The following is a 17,687-nucleotide window of genomic DNA, read 5'->3' as shown; positions in this document are numbered from 1 at the left end:
TGTTATTTCCTCCAAATTCAGTGTTGATTTTGCTCACAGGCTGCCGACATTCAGACGTCTAGACATAGAGCAGTATTTGGAGCAGATGCAAGCTCTCAGGCTGCAGCTGGTTTTTGTAATGGGTTTATAGATCTGGACAATGGGAAATCATGTGGCACAACCTAGAATCCAGCAAAGTAATCACAAAAAATGTACAATAATTAAATAATAGTATTTTCTATGTATTTCTGCATTGCTTTAAAGAGTATGGCATGACAAAAGAACTACAGAATTTTTAGTTTTGATGTATAAAGTATAAAACCACAGTAGCCTGTTTAAAAAAGAGCTCAGGCTGCCAAGATGTTTGAAACAAGGAAAAAAAAACTTCTTATAAAATAAAACAAAGAAGCATTTGTTCAAAACCTGAAATTTAATAATCCAGAGCTGGTAAGAGTTTAGTGGTTGATGTCTGAAAGTTACAAATATTGATTCAATGGATTTTAATTTCATGTATCAGAAAATAGCAATCAAAAGGAAACCTGGCTGTTTGATCCAAAAATAAAAATCTAAATATGACCCACCAAAGGACAGGAGCAAATACAGTACTTTTGCTTATGTTAGTAAGTTTCTCTTGATCACTGGAGGGCAGTAAAGCCCTGCTGGTGCCTGTAACAGCCACGAAGAAGAATCCCACCCATGCTCTCATCAGTAAGCGACAAACATGGCCGCCTGTGGACTATTCCGCTCCCTGTCTTCCAACTTTTCCACAGTTTTGCCTTTACTTACACGCTCGGCACAACTCTCCCCGTTGCGGCTGGCGTCTAAACCTTATTTTGGAAGAACACTAGCCTCCTCTAGCCGATTAACAGCAGGTACTCCCTTGTGAATGTGTTTTGTTGTAGCATGTTAGCTAACGTTTTCGGTAGCTAGAGGGTAACACTAGCTAGGGTAAAGGGCGCGAGAGCTGACGACGCTTTAGCGTCTCTGTTTGCTTTCTCCTTGTCGTCATGCTGGTCTGGGATCACAAACTACTTCATACTCTTTCCAGCGTAGACTCTGAGTCTGTTGTGTTGTCTTGCAGCACTTAAATTCACAGACAAGCACGAATGGATTCGAGTAGAAGACGACGGGATTGGGACTGTCGGTATCAGCAACTTTGCGCAAGTAAGTTCCCTGGATTCCCTGATTGTCGACCCCAACGCGGGACTATCCCCGGTCGGCACTCTCCCGCTAGCCAGACTATCGAGCCCACCGACATATAACGGAGCTAGTTATCTTTTTTTATGTTAGTTTTTTGTTACGTACAAGTGTATTTGACATATAATTAGTGACATATTGTTTCAAATACACCTACAGTATGACCATTAGCCTATGAATTGACTTAGTCGTTACGTTTTAACAAGTGGTGGATAAATCCTCTTTCCGTTTCCGGTCAGTTAACGTCACATCACAGATACTCTTGAGTTCGCCATGCCTCTGGTTTGGTAGTACGATGTACTGTATCCTTCGTTCAGTATCTGTGGTAGTAGTTGTAGTAGTAGTAGTAGTAGTTGTTGTTGTTGTTGTAGGCCTAGTAATCAGGGATGGGCAAAGATACATCTAAAAGTATTCCCAAATACAATGCGAAGTACCCAGCATTAAAACAGCCTATAAGTGCACAACATTAACTGTGCATTTATGAAACAGCTAGAAATTATGGTAAAGTAATTATGAAACGGTTAGAAAATAAGGCTACAAGATGCACAGCAGTAACTGTATCTATTTCTAACAGTTACAGTATGACACGAATACGTGAAATATAATCAGGGGGCAGTGTATATATATGATAATACGTGAAATATAATCCGGCGGGATAGATCGTCTAAACCACCTGGGGCTACGCGTCCGTGAGCGAACTCAGTTGGGAGTCTCCGTCTATCTACCGTTCCCTGGTCGCGCCAGTTTTCCCACAGGCGCAAGCTCACACACATGCACATGTACAAGCTCACACACAGGCACAAGCACTAAACTAAATATTGTTGCTGCTCCCTTTGACCTTGCTTTCTGCCACTTGCAGGAAGCTCTGGGAGACGTAGTTTACTGTGGACTGCCAGAGGTGGGAACACAGCTGGCTCAGCAAGGTATGCAGATCAGGGTGGTGTGGGTGGTGTGGGTGGTGTGGCTCAGGCTTACATTCCAGTACCCTCTTGTAAAGTACTGATGTAACAGGGATAACACCCCGATCGCATGTATCTGGCGGTTTGGAGAAAATTCAAACTATGACGCCGCTGAGACTAATATTACATCTATTTTGTGATAAGATATTTTTGATCACTGGATTATTGTGTTAATTTTTAAAATCTTATTTTCCCCATGGTCTTCAAGGCTGCAATACAATGTTTTGTCAGTATCACCACATTGAATACTTTATAGGTGACAGTGAGATAGAGACAAATATTTGGTGTGCTGTTTTGATTTGGTGCATTTAGTAGACAAAATCCTTTAGCGTGTAGCACCTGAGGTTGGGCAAACATGTATAGCTGTCATCATTCTACTAAATACCTACCTTAATTAAAGTCAGCATAATACAACAATATTCACGTGTGCCCCCTGTGAAGTTGCCATATTTCTAAAATGAACTTTGATATGAATGCTATTTCTCCTTTTTCATTTTCACAGATGAGTTTGGAGCTCTGGAAAGTGTAAAGGCAGCCAGTGAGCTCTATTCCCCTTTGACTGGAGAAGTTGTAGAGGTCAATACACTACTGGCAGACAAACCTGGTCTGGTCAACAAATCTTGCTACAAAGATGGTAAGCACACATGATCCTGTATATACAGATTGACCTGTTATTTGAATAATGCTTTGGAAAAAGAAAGAGGCCACTTCAGGGCAATGTGAGAGCTGACACAGGAGCAAAGCTGTAACAATGTCAGCGGTAAGAACACAGCTGGCTCAACTCATTGGAGTCGTAAATAAAAAACTTAAATATGGCATTGATTGAGAATTAATTACATATATACTGATAAAACTTTTGCACTGTTTTTGGTTTTATCAACCATAATTCTTCAATGTAATTGGCTCTGAGGTTTCAGGAAACTGATACTTGGCTTGATTATTGTTTGGACAGTAGATGGCAGTAATGCAACCTGACAGAGACGCCAGCCACTAATGATGAAGCTGGTTTTGTATAATTAAAATTAACATCTAATAATCTTCTCTCGTTTCATTTGTGAAAATGAACCTTTCTAGCATATTTTGTATCTTTCAAGTGTGCACCATTTTATGTGTTATTACACTCGTTCATCTGTTAAATCTCCCAAACAGCAACTACATTTCCTTTAATATTCAAATAAAATGAAAATCCACTGGTTTGATATGGTAAACCATCACACTGAACTGCTTTTTGCTATCGTCAGAATTAAAATATCATTGCATCTTAGTGCTCTGCAAAATTGAGATTTTTTCAATTTACTCTCCTAATGGCTGCAACTCTGACAACAATAAAGGGAGAAAAAATGTTCACTTTGATGGATTGTGTAACTTCAGCAGGCTATAAGTCAAGTAGATTTTAATACTGTAATGAAAACAGGGAGCCAATGGTGGAAACTGGTGGCAGTGATGTTAAAAATACATGACTAAATAAAACTAATAAATAAATAAATGGACTGAAGTAAGCAAAAACACTCTATATACATGGTCCTTGACTCAGAGCTTAACCGGATTTTGACTCATTCAATATAGGCTGGCTGATGAAGATGACCATTGCCAACCCTGCAGAGCTCGATGCTCTAATGGACGAAGCAGCCTATGAGAGATACATCCGCTCCATTGAGGACTAACCTAACACCTCCTAATAAGTGCTATGCTCCCTCTCTCCTTTTCAAACACCACTGGCAGGGAACTCCACAAGTTGTGCCTGTGTCAGTTACAACGCTATGCTTAGCATCCACCAGAGAGCTGAAGAGCTCCAGACTGCTGACCTGCCTGTGTTGTAGAGCTGTGAACATTAGGAATCCTTTATCTACTGTTAAAGACTGATTTTAGGGGACCTGTAAATCTGCACTGACTAAACATCCAATGTTTGGTTGTTGCAGCCTGAAAACCTCAAACAGAAGAGACTGAGACTTAGAAGTTTTCAAGCATTTCAGTCAAAACTTGAATTCTGTTCTAGGACATTGTTAGAATTAAAAAAAGCACTTTGGTCATTATGGTATTAATAATAATGTTGGTCTACACTCCATGTTTGACAGCTACACTGTAGACATGGGACCTGTAAATTAGAAAATAAACATTTCCTGAAATATTGTGTTTTCTTTGTCATTTTTTATTTCTCAAAGTTAAGGCTTCATGGCATAAATGCATCAGGGTTTCATAATGCAGCTTGTCATATAAGCTACTGAACACCATGTCACAGCCACACATAAGATAAATGCTATTTACATATTTAGTCATTTCCATCACATAAATAGGAAAACTCTTTAGTTAATAACATGATATGTGTGCGCTCACACACACACGCAAAAATGAAAAATGAAAATGGTCTGCTGAGAAACAAGGCCATTTGTTCCCTACTTAAAACTCTACAATGACTGTACATTTATGTGAAATATAACTCAAATTCTTATGTTCCAGACTGGACCTTTAAGAAAGGAAGCTGCACTGAGATCAGTTATATTGGCTAACTTGAACCAATGTTTGTCATGTCGGCTGGTACGATATTGCTGCTCAATTATCTGAGATTACACTCAATACTCAATGTAGAAAATGCTCCAAGAATTTTGCAACCCTCTTGCAAACACTGTCTCAGTTGTCCCAACACAAAACCAAATTTCCCTCACTCTGTCTGCATCTTTGGATCCAGTGCAGATTAAAAGAGGAGACTTCTTGACCTGTTCTTGCCTCATTTTACAGATTATTCTGCTGCAACAGTAACTCAGTAGTTTCTGTCTGGTCACCTCGAACCTGCAACTTTCAGTCTTGATCTCTGGGTCACCTGGGTGAGCTGATCGCCCCACCGGGTACTATAGAAAACCTGTCCTTGGCTGTTGGAGTTCGTCTGGCCCTGCCCCGAGGTGCAGGAGGCCGAGGGAGTCCCTCCATTCTGCGATAATCGCTCTCTAGCCTTTCCATCCTCTGAGTTCCCTCATACATCACACTGGCGGTGAAGTCTCTCTCATTAAGGAAGGCAATGGTCTCATCCCTCTTGCGGCTCACGTATCCTTTTAGAACAGCATTGTAGGGATTTGAGGCGGCATCAGCATCTGGATCTTCTAGCTGGTGTTTGAACTCCATGCGAGTGATAACAGGCAGCAGGAATTGCTTCCCTGCTGTCACTACACCCCCATCCCTGTGTGATAAGCCCAGGGCCTCAGAGACCAGGCGTGGGGGCAGAGGCACCAAGTCACAGCCTGAGCGCTCGTCCACATACTGTCCAAACTTTTTCCGCACCAGAGCTACATCTTGCAGTGAATGAGTCCTCCGCTCCTCCAGATCTGTAACTATTCGCTCAGGATACGTCTGGCCAAAAACCACACCTAAACAGTGAAGAGAGCAAGGAAGGGAGATTTTTGCATGTTAAGCTGTGCAACGGTGCACTGTTGGTAGCATGTTTCAAAATAAGAGCACGTGTTTTGGACTGAACAACTAATTCTAAAAAAATACAAAGCAGAGTGATGATTTCCTCACCCGCGCGTCGGAGCATCGATGCGGGACATTTCCAAGGTTTGTGAATAAGCTCATCAGGCAGATCTGCAAGTTCAGGACACCATTTCCTCACATAGGTGCCGTGGGGGTCACAGGTCATTGCTGCATCGACGGGGTGCATGACAAAGTTCCAGTGATCCAGACCAGACATGCCCCCATTCTGCCACATCATGGCATCTATGGCAACATCTGCATCCACTAGGGTGTCCTAAAGTTGTGGATACAGCCAGCAAGTAGAACTTAGTATATTGTGTGCTGCTGTTTACAGTATGTTATCTATGTGAGTGCGTTTTGTGCCAGCATATGCATGCATGTCTTACCTGGAACCAGCGATAGCCTTCTTGCCAGGGCAGGTAGAGATAGGCTATGAGAAAAGACGCCACCACATGTCTCATGTAGTTGTTCATCCAGCCTGTCAGCCACAGCTGCCTCATGGCTGCGTCCACCAGAGGGTAGCCTGTTCGTCCTCGCTGCCAGGCCTTCAGGTGGCCACGATCACTGCTCCACCGCAGAGCCTGCAAATCCAAGTGGATGAATAACACTTTGTAATAAACATAGTTTTCATGGTGTGAAATAGGCTTTTAATTACAAACGAGGAAAGTGGAGTGCAGTTCAGCTTTACATATTTCTTTCTTGGCACTTATGTGTAACACTTTCAGTATATATTAACATGATGTCAAGATATCTGCGGCCAATTTCTACCTTGTATGGAGGTCTGAGGGATTCCCAAGGGAGCTCAGGAAACAACGTTAGCTGCCAGTAAGCCAAATCTCTCCACGCCAGCTTGCGTTGGAACTTTGGGGGTCGACAGCGTGCCCCTTTGGCGTCCCACAATAACCAGCGTGGGCTCAGCTGACCGAAGTGAAGGTATGGAGACAGACAGCTGGTATTTGGAGCATCCGCCCTGCCTGACTCTTTTTCATATCTATACACACCTGGGACACATGGGAGAATCATACAACGCTGTGAGATCAATGCCTCACTCCTTCACATTCCTCCAAACACAGTGTGCACGTAAGGTGTCTCACCATCATGAAGAAAGGCCTCTAGCCGTGCGTGTGCGCCTTCTTCACTGAAGTCCCAGGATTTGCGAATGTTTGCTGCCCAATCAATCTGAATGCCAAAATGAACACAAGAAAAAATACTGATGAAATATTAATTGTATTTTAAGCTGGAGCTTGGCCCTTCAGGACTGCTCTGCTGTGGTTACTGACCGTTGTGCCGTCCTTCCTGCGGGGCATGCGTGCCAGGCCTAGCGTGTCTAAAGAGACACCTTTGGGCCAGTGGGCAGGTGTGGGCAGAGACACAGGAGGGTCCAGGGGAACCCCTAATGCAGATCCAGGGTTTTGTCGGCAGCAGCTCATGAAATGAGACACTGAACCTATTCCTAAATCAAGAGAAGAAAACAGTCAGCATTGTTGGTATTAACCACATATATTTAAACAAGCTCAGTACACTAAATCCATTTTGTTGTGACTAACCTCTGAGTCCCACACCCTCCGTGCTGACAGAGTAGGGGTCCCTGAGACAGTACGAGTGGAACATGCGGCATTCTACACCATCTTTTTGAAGGGCTGACACCACGGCATCATCCCTCTCCTTCAGCCAGGGCTCATAGAGGGCATTGGCCAAGACTGTCCTCGCCCCTGTCTCCTTTACAAGCTCCTTAAGGGCACGCAGAGAAGATCCAACCTCATTCCCCTCTCTGTTTACCTTGAGGAAGACAAGATGGCTGCCAATGTTCTCCAGAGATGAACAGAAACAAGACAAAGCTTGATGAAGCCAGTATTTACCTGTGACACATTAAAAAAGATGTGATTAGACAACAGTCAGGAGATTTGCAAATGAATACGCTTTTTGTATGAAAAGTTATATCGCAAGAGCAGCCACTACCAAGGACGGTGACTGATTCCTCAATCAACTTACAAGCTCCTCCCATAGCCACTGTGATCCCAGGTCCCTCCTCCTCCTCAGGGCTCCAGATGAAGACAGGGATGACAGGCGCACTGAACTCCAATGAGCCAGTGAGAGCAGGGTTGTCACAAAGTCGCAAGTCCCTCCTGAACCACAGGAGTACCGGTGGCGGTGCTGATGGAGAACGGGGCAAACCTACAACCTGCTGACCGGCACCTTTACGCCGCTGTCGCCTGTTCTTCGAGCGTTTTGGTTTTGATAGATTCACATCTCCCTCATCTATCACTTGGTCACCTTCTTCAACTGTGTCTTGCTTGGAAATTGAGCCAGACAGACTGGAGACACACACAGTCTGACTTGTCCCTGGTGTCTCCTTATTATATTTGTAAACATGTGCGCTTTTCTGAAGCTCGGTCTCGCGGGTTGTTTGTGGTGGGCTCACCTTGACCCAGGGGCCACCTTGTGGTGAGTTGATGTTTTTTCTCCTGTCAGCTACATCTGCTAGCTGACTGTAGTTGCTTTCCTGAGGCTGAGATACTGAGGCCAGTTGAACAGAGCTCCTCTGGTTCGGTCTGTCTCCACCAGGTTGCCAAAGTTGGGACTCTTGGCTGGGGGTTGACAGCTGGTGATCTTTCACTTCCAGCAAAGAGAGGGCCAATGCAAGTTCAAGTTCATCATCTTCAGTCTACAATTTGATGAGGAAAACCCATTATTATTACTGTTAAAATATATATATAGTAATTATACTAAAGATGACAATTTTCATCTCCAATATTATATCATTAAACAAGCACAGTCACAACAGAGCAAGCTGTTGCAGATACAAGTATACACGGTACCATATGTATGACCAAACACAGAGAAAATGATTACGGATGTGATCTCAAATATTAAAAACCGTCATCTTTAAATCTCTGAATGTACTTTAGATGTTCAAGACACTACACACCCTTCGTACAGCTACACAGCTAATTTCACTAATTTTAGATGATTAGGACTGTGTGGGTGTGTACAGACATCTCTCTGTTGGCTTTGTTGGCACATGTTAGAGCAGAACAATATACACCTTTCCTCTGGTTAGTGCTAATAATGAATATACAACCACATAGCGTTTTAGTTTCTTTCTTTTATTAAGTATTCATGCAAGTCATTCTTAGCGAAGCACCTCTGAGCAGAGGTCTCATAAACCTAAATAAGTGAAAACTCCGGGGTGTGCAGGTGTTAAATACCCTTGCAGTCATTAGTAAAACCAAAATAGGGTTAAGATATTAGAATGATAATTTGTACTAACGAGAAGACACTGAATAATGCAGTATCCAAGAAAAGGTCGAAAGTAAACCCGGAAGCCCAAATCACAGGTTTTCCTTTGCCCATTAATAAACCTACAGACGTAGGTTAGTATTTAAAACTGACAACTTTTGGACACTCAAGTAAAACAATTTTCATTATTTTTACATGGAATACTAGTTGTTATAATTTTAACTGTATTTCTAACTGCAAATTCCTAACTTTCAACTCGTTTAATGGAATATTTGGCCCAAGAATGATAAAACCTTACACCGTCGGGCAGCTGCTAACAGCACAGGAGCTAACTCGAGCTAGCTTTACCTGACATCTCTTACGGGCAGGGGGCTGAGTAGAGTGAAGGAGTGACCGGTGAAGATACCGTATTCTGCCAGCCAAGACTCAGCTATTTGTTTTCTCATGAGCTGGCAGGCAAGAACGAGCTGAAATGTCAATGAAAGTGGCACTTAAATTTAACGGAGACCAAAGAGGAAGCCCGTGTTACTCTATTTCTGCTTGTCGACAAAACTTTAATAGCTAGCTAACATTAGTTGTTTGCTAACACGTTAACCATGCTAACTTCACTTACAAGTTTAGGTAAGTTTAATGTTTGCCTCTGGCAGTCTTGTATAAAACTTAAATGGTAAGACACAACAGACCACTTATGTTCTACACTACTGCTCTCTTGCTCTTATTTATTTATTTTTTAAGTAAACACTTACTTTGTCTGATTAACGTAATCTAACGTTAGCGATGATTACTACTGCTAAGTATTTTCTTACACTTGTAACTTTGGTTAAAAAATGCTACATGAGTACACTTATATTTAGCCCTCACTGACCTTAGAGAAGTACTCTTTGTAGATGGACGTGAGGATGGAGTGCAGGGAGCTGTTGGCCGTGGACAGGGGCTTGATGAGGGACAGGAACTGTGAGCGGGTCTCCTGGTGCCCCAGAGCGGACACGCACATCGCAAAAAACCCTTCTGGATCCTCTCGACCCACCAGTACCTCCCGTAACATCTTCCTCATCAAGGTTTTACTGTCTTCAGCCCCCGCCGCAGCTGAAGGAGGCATCTTCAAGTTAAAGGTGAGGTTCAAATGTAGCTATAAAATGCTGTAAAACTTGTAAAAAGTCTCGGATATCGTTAAAATTCATGCATTTAAAACATAAAGTCGCCCTCACGTCCTGGCCCTACCATCAGTAGTGGTTACCAAACAGCTGATTTTTCAGTTACACAAGCCACGTGTTTGTGTTTTGTAACCTGCAAAGCTAAAGATGTGTAATGGGTTGTTTTCACCAGTAGGGGGCGTACCAGTCTCATAAATAAGAGCTATGTGGGGAGGATGGAGGAACCCATGGGTGCATGGCTGTTTTTCACAGCATGTGAGTAACAGTTGGGATTCCCTGTTTACGTCCCATTAATTTGACATTAGGATAGAAAGATCAATCAATAAATGCTATAGGAATGAATGTTTTTATGTTTTTGTCACATCTCTCTCTCTCTCTCTCTCTCTCTCTCTCTCTCTCTCTCTCACTCTGTTTCATCTTCCTGTCAACGGTATCCTCTACCAAATCATACATCTCAACTAAAATTTGTCATGGCAGGGGTCCCCACAAGCTAAATCCAATCAAGTGGTTCAATTTGATTCAATGTAAAAAAAAATGCTGGGGGGACATCTCCCTTAAGATAATCATTCTATAATTTTTGCATAGCCTTCATCTTGGCTGGAATGTGGTCCTTTTCAAGTGCGCCCTGTGATGTGAGACTGACAAACAAAGCCAGGAGACAGTGTACCCAGCAGTGAATTTTTAATCATGATCTGTATTCACGCAGTGGAGGGGTTGCTAAGTAATTGATTTTTCTTTTTTTTAATGACACCATGCATAAGTGTTTGAACGTACACAGCAGGGAACAATAATTTGTGACACTTGCGAAACTCTGAAATGCCTCATATAGTTGATGTGCGCCATGCATAATACTATATTGCTGAAATGAGTTGAAAGCCTTTATTTTGTTCATGCTAAAGTATTAATCTAAAATGTGACTCAGGTCTTAGTGTACAAGGACACAAAGTCTCTATTATTCAAGCTTTTATCTGAGATATAGAGTGTATGAAGGGAAGGTGTGTTGAGAGCTGTGGTATGTGGCGAGAGCAAGACAGAAAGAGAGGGAGAGAGAGAGAAAGAGATTGAGAGAGAGAGAGAATCAATAGTGTTTAGACAGAGAAGTGGAGTCTAAGTGTGTGATCAATAGAGAGCAGAGAGGAGAGATTAGCTGCTTTTCTCTCTCAAACTAACACTGACAAATTGGTGAATTGGTGTATCGGCCCTTGGGCTAAACGGATTGACCTGCTGTTTCCATGTTCTACCATGTACTGTCAATAAAGATCTGTGTTCATTGTGGCTCTCAATGAAGAGAGTGAATGAAGCACCAGGAAAGGGAAAAAGGGAAAGGAAGCAAGGGAAATGGAGAGGTAGAAAGGGGGAAAAGCAAAGTGCAGCTCAGGTGCCCACAAAGCCTCGATCCTCACAAAATGTCCACACCTCTGTCTCATTAACACATACATGCACTCACATGTGCATCCTCGTGCACACTGTTATAAAACCATAATAACGTCTCCAGGAAAATTAATGGAAAGACAGATTAAAAACTAAGTGAGGAGAAACGGGCCACTGGTGTAGCTATTTGCAACTCATAAATCATTCTGACACACCCACGCGCATGTAGACACATGCATAGACACACACGTACACACTCACACAGACACACACACACACGTACTGTAATTAACCACAGGCTATTTACTCTCTCCTGCTGTAAATTAGACATGCAGACACAGTTATTACATTAGGGGGATCTGCCATGCAGAATACTAACAGGAGGAGGAGGGGGACACTGGTACACACAACAAACTGCTCATACAAACATAAACACACACACACATACACGTACACAAGAAAGAGGGTATGGAAGAATCATAGACTGACGGGAGTGAAAATGAAGCTGCAGCACAGAGAATAGGGGCCCCCAGCTCTTTGTTCCCTGCTGCATTTCATTATCTGAAACGCCAGCCAACACACACGACTCACACACACACACACACACACACACACACACACACACACACACAACGCACCTCCCCCTTCCCTAAAGCTGTCTGCCTCCACTCCATGCACACAGCACAAAAAGAGAGGAAAATAGAGATACTGCGTCAGTGCCATTCACTGGCATCTGGACTCGGTCATGACATGCATGTCTGCATGGTCATCCTGAGCTATCGTCTGGTCCAGGAGCTGCTCTGAATTGAAACCGTTCCCTTCAGGCTGAGCTGGCGGAAAGCGCTTTCCCATAAATTCTATTTTAAGCAGAACAATAGGCGATAAGGACTTGATTAAAGCAAGTATTGAAACTCTGTCTTGGGTGGCTTGTCTCCATTTAGTTCATCTGAAGTTTTTTTTTCCCTGGCAGTCCACCTCCTTCTGTTTGTGTGTGTGTCCTCTGGTTCCCCCTACCTTTCTCACCCCTCTCTGTCCCTCTGTTTTCCCACGGTGATCGATAGCTCATTACAGTCATTGACTGTGGCTCATCAGCACCTGTTAAGGTCTGGAGAGACAGAGAGAAGGTGCATGTGCATCTGAGTGTGTGCTGTGTGATGTAAGCCTATTGATAAATAGAAAAGAATGATCTGGAATGACTCAGAGGTGAAGTTTGACGTTTGAATGGTTATTTTCTGATTCACATTCATTGCTGCGGGTATCTAGTTTGTCGCCGTTTTATGGTCCGTAGTCTTGGGGAACATCTTATTATGCAACTCACGTGGGTACCATGGTTTGTTGCTATGGTGATTGCCAAGGGAGCCAGAGTATTATAGGTGTTTATCCTAGAAAGGAGCAAGGCTACTCACCGTCTATCAGGACACGCTTCAATTTACCACACAGTTTGGACCACACATTGAGATCAACATAGTCACAGACAGACAAAGGGAAAACACAGCATTCAACACAGTCAAGTGTGGACGTGATTTAGTGAACAGATAATTCAGTATTCATATTCCTAGAAGAAAGACCTTGTTCAAACACTCAGCTGTTGGTTTAATGCGTCACTGCAGGGTTTGTTTTTGGAGGGGACAGGCTGTGAGCAGAAAGAAGCAAACAGGGAAAAAGAGAGAGGCTCTGAGAGACTGTTAGAAACTACAAACTACGGTTGGAGGCAAGGAGAAATGTGTAAAAAATGCAAAATAAAAGAGACAATAGTGAGACCTCAAGAAGTCCCCCTTGGATTGATTCACAGGATGTGGTCTAAGAAAAGAGGAGAATTGGTGTTAGAGTGTGAAGTTTTAAGGAAGGGGGATATAAATAGAGTGAATACAATGGAGGACTGAAAAGAGAACAAGTCTCTCAGCCTATGCATAAATTACACACATCATTTACATATTCATTATGTTTTGTGTACTAATGAGAGTATTTGGTTAATACCTCCACCACCACTGGCAGCTTTTGTTTGACACGAGAGATTTTAAAGGGGAGAGGAAAAAAAGAAAAACAGGAGAGCAAGGGTCATCTTGGTAAAGTGGGTGAAGTCAATGGCACACAATCGATTTTACTGATAATCGCGGCAATCGTATAGCGCGTGCTTGAACAAGCACAACCTGTACAAGGCTGTTAGAGATGTGAAACGAAGCGCACATGATGGGGGTTGGTAAAAGTTAATTAAAACAACACAAGCTTTCTCCAAACTCCAGGCTCTTTTCGTCTTTCTCCTCTTGTCTCCGTGGAATAAGTAACTGCTGCGGTAATTACCTACCGGGCAATCAGTCACAGCATTCCTTCAGGTGTCAAAAAAGTCTCCTAAATGACAACAAAGATACATCAATTTGCGGCAAGCATTTAGGAAATGAGCAGTTGTATATGTGTCAATTCAGTAATGTTGTATTTATACACAAACGCAGCATTTCATACACACAGAAAGGGTAAATGATTCAGAAAGTGGATGAATGAAATCAGGGGAAGAGAGAGGGATGGAAATATAGAGACAGGGGGAAGGGCAACGGAGGGATGAGCTACAAATGAGAGCGATGGCGGTGGCAGGTTGGCACAGTGCCATCCAGTCAGGACTTGAGCGGGGGCGGGCATGGGCATGGGCGAAGGGGCGAGGAGAATAAGAATGGAAGAGGAAGAGAAACAGACCTCCATACTACTACCATGGTGCCACCTTGGCACAGGCACAATGGGGCGAAACAAACAGCAGAATGGGCAGAGAAGAGGAAGATGTAGAGAATATCAGAGGACAGCAGAGCTTGGAAGTGAGCAAGATGCCAGTAGACAGAGGATGACTCAGATGTAGTTTAATGAAGGGAAGCATAGACAGATGTTGAAGAGAGAAGTGGATGATACTATGAAACTGTAAGGTGTCACTCCATGATGATGCGAGGAAAAATATCGGCAGAAAATCCTGCATTCTATCCATTTTCCGACTTTTCCCTCTCGCCATGCCAGCCGCTGCGTGCCAGCCAGCGGGCACCGTGCCAGCCTGCAGTCATGGCACAACCGAAGCGATCAAAGCGGTCGGCGGAGAACTGTCTTACTCAAAGACAAGGAGACTCACCTCTGAGGATTTGCTGCTAATCACCGTTTGTTTGCTTGGACAAAGCCAAGAGAAGGTGCCCAGGCAACGGTTGCCAGCGATTCTGTGATGGCATCTTTTCAGGGGCGGCGAGGGCACGCGGAGAAAGATGGCACGCTGCCAAGCCAGCATAACACACACATTTGCTAACAGAAACCTCCATACGGTGAGCAGAACATTTCGGATGCCTTAAATGTTTTGGCGATGGCATCCCCTCAAGGGAAAGAAACAGAGATGGCACCATGCCAGACGCAAACTGGGAGGCATTCGTGGGCGCCACCAGAAGCTGTACATAAGCGTAGTAAATGCGACACAAAATAGTAGCAGAAGGTTGGAACCACGAGCCACGAATGCAACTGTGGTGGGAGTATGGAACAAAAACCATTTACTCAGTGCCAACTCTACTGAGTGCCAACTGCTGCACTGGAAGGAAACTGCTGCCCATTGCAAAGAACTAAGACAAGGGATCGTACCATTCCGTTATGGAGAGAAAGAGAAGAGGAGTAATGAGCAAAATGAAGAAAGGATACAGAAAAAGAAAAAAAAACAGGAAATTTTGTGCTTAACGAAGAACAGTGGGAGTGGGTGGACAAGGATGATGAAGAGCCTCCTTCCTGCACATGCACACCTGGGATGCTCTTAAAGGGATATCCCCTCAGATTGCTGTGTGTGTGTCAATGGGAGGGATGTGTTGGCATCATCTCCAGGGTGTCAAGCTGTGTTTCTCTATTGCCAGTCAGGGAGGGTGCTGCAGTCGTCAGGGGCGGGCAACTGTCTGGGCATCTCATCTGCAGCTAATTAACAGCCACACACTAATTCTAACAGCCGATCATAATTAGCGATTTAATCGCTCGTCAACGCTTTTCTCCCCCCTTAAATTGTGCCTCCTATTTGGACACGTGCGGATAAGCTAAGGAACGCTGGATCCCCCCTCCCCTCCTCCTCGTCCTTCTTTCCTTCATCCTTGGCTCCAGACTCCAGTGGGATCTTAATTAAGCCTGGGCTTCATTATGCAAATGGAGTACAATAAACGACAGCAGAGGTGGAGCTGGATCCAGACTGAAACGGAACGGTGGGAGGGGAGCACTGGAAGTGGAAAATGAAGAGATGTGGAAGGTTACCAAAATCATCTATATGATGTTACGACGTTGCAATACTTGTCTGTTGTTGTACGATGTATGTCTTCTGTGTACCACGACCTCATGTGGTGCAAGAACCAACATTTTGCGCTCTGATGCTCCATCTCTGTTACCACTGGAAGAAACTTCTCTGAAATAACACTGGATACGCAGAATGTCATCTCTCATAAAGCAAATTCATAAGGGAATGGTGACAATGAACCCCTTAATATCACCAGTTGGCCGTTGTCGTGGATACGAAGAAAGATGGTAGAGATAGGGAGAGAAAAAGGCAGAGGCAGACAGAAACACTGACAGTGGCAGCAGCATGGCAGCTAATGTCATCTCAGTTTAATCATCGCATGGGATCATGGGGTTCATGAAAATTCATTTGCATATCATTAAATGGAGAGAGGTTATTTGGTGCGGGCAGCCAAAATGGGATTGGATGAAGGAAGGGGGAAAAAAAAAGGCAAATGGAGGGACTCGTTATTAAACAGCAATGTTTTATAGTCCGCCAGCCGATTCATTTAATTTGGGTGTAATTAAAATGTGTCAGACTCAATCAATCATTCCAACAGGGATACTATCAATGTTTCAGTCTGAAAAAAGACTAATCAGTTGATGTGCGGTCGGACATTTTCCAATAACAGTCTAAGTGCTTTAGTCTACTGTGAGCTTGACCCATCCTCTCTTTTATTCTAATTTATCTGAAGGAGTGTATCAAAATATCCATTGTGACTCCTATGTATTGTGTCAAGACATGTCTATCTCTGACAGGTGGTGATGCCACCCTGTGTTAGTCAGTAAGAGGATGGCTCACTGTCTTTTTGACCTTAGCAGTCAGCTATCAGTGGTGTGTATGTATGTGCGTGCATACGTGCATTTCTCATTTGCATAAGTGATGTAATTAGACCGCCCTTTCACATGTAGATCAGTTTGACAACATGGCAATCACTCCAACACACACATGCAGCCATACACACATACACACACAAACACCCACGACAGCACACGCGTACTGCCATGACCACCCCCATATCATGGGGAGTCTGTTGTCTGTGAGCAGAGAGTGTAAAGATTAACATAATCCAGCTAATAAGTGTGAGTAATATTCACACAGTGACGCGTGGCATAGACACTGTCCTGCTGATGCGTATTTGTATCTCATTATAGATGTAAAGTACTGAAGGGGGGCAAACGGGCGCAGGGGGTTGCCACTGTGGATGGGGGATGGTGAGGGGTCACAAAAAAGTGTGGACCTGACTGTAGACACACCAAAGAATGACAATAAACAGGAGATTTTTTGTTTTGTTTTTTTTTTGTTCTGTTTGTTTTTTGTTAAGTTATACTATGCAGTCAGAGAGTGCTGATACAGAAACACATTACCCAGGGTACCTCATAACTAGGATGCTGGAAATCAGTACAGAAAGTGTTTCCACAAAATCAGAGAGACAGTTTCACTCATTTTTTCTGTTCATTTACAGTACTTACAAGGCTACGAGTGTCAGTTTTTTTGCAGCAGGATGTAGCAATTATAAATAGAGTGTATTTGCGCTTGCAGGCTAGCTCTGCCACATGATTGATTAGGATGGTGTGACGACCATTAAAAAGTCATTTAAAAGATGGATAGGGACCACATTTCCAAATAAAAACCACTTTATACCTGATGAAGTGCTGAACAAACTCTCCTTCAAAGACATTTACTGATTACTCTCGGCGTGTGTGAGTGAGTGTAATGTGGGAAGCAACCATGTACTGTGTGCATCAGCTATATGCGATACCAAAGTAATCTTCAGGACACAGTGGGGCAGTGGATAGTGATGTTCACGTTTTGAGAACTAAAATTAGATCATAATTTTTAGATTAAAAGAAGTGGCATGATACTCATTAGGTCAGAGGTATAAGATATCTGTGTACACACGATGCCACAAACAGGCCTACACGCACACACTCATTGGAGTGATCTGATAGCACAGCATTGCTTCAGTGTTGCTTTATCCAGAGAAGCAGAGCTGTGTCTGAATGTGCGAATGCATTTCAGCTCTGTCTCTTTAACTCAGGGCTCCACCACAGCAGCATG

General features: G+C 43.4%; 2 protein-coding genes across 2 annotated transcripts; one reads left to right on the top strand and one right to left on the bottom strand.

Moving 5' to 3' along the window:
* Positions 1 to 674: 674 nt before the first annotated feature.
* On the top strand, positions 675 to 4,258 carry LOC143322232 (glycine cleavage system H protein, mitochondrial-like). Its single transcript, XM_076733283.1, has 5 exons — positions 675 to 851; positions 1,061 to 1,143; positions 2,036 to 2,099; positions 2,638 to 2,769; positions 3,702 to 4,258. Exons 1-5 carry the CDS (start codon positions 701 to 703, stop codon positions 3,797 to 3,799), a joined length of 528 nt encoding a protein of 175 aa, XP_076589398.1. The 5' UTR covers positions 675 to 700; the 3' UTR covers positions 3,800 to 4,258.
* A 233-nt stretch (positions 4,259 to 4,491) lies between these two features.
* Positions 4,492 to 10,097, bottom strand: LOC143322229 (deoxyribodipyrimidine photo-lyase). The gene is made up of 9 exons (XM_076733277.1): positions 9,703 to 10,097; positions 7,590 to 8,262; positions 7,145 to 7,456; positions 6,878 to 7,050; positions 6,692 to 6,776; positions 6,366 to 6,598; positions 5,984 to 6,178; positions 5,646 to 5,871; positions 4,492 to 5,494 (listed from the first exon to the last, which is right to left on the bottom strand). The coding sequence occupies exons 1-9, from the start codon at positions 9,934 to 9,936 to the stop codon at positions 4,950 to 4,952; spliced, it is 2,676 nt and encodes an 891-aa protein (XP_076589392.1). The 5' UTR covers positions 9,937 to 10,097; the 3' UTR covers positions 4,492 to 4,949.
* Between the last annotated feature and the right edge of the window lie 7,590 nt (positions 10,098 to 17,687).

Source organism: Chaetodon auriga, chromosome 6 (assembly GCF_051107435.1).
Source record: "Chaetodon auriga isolate fChaAug3 chromosome 6, fChaAug3.hap1, whole genome shotgun sequence".
Taxonomy (NCBI): Eukaryota; Metazoa; Chordata; class Actinopteri; order Chaetodontiformes; family Chaetodontidae; genus Chaetodon; species Chaetodon auriga.
Note: the sequence above shows the minus strand (reverse complement) of the source record. Positions and strands in the feature narration are given on the sequence as shown.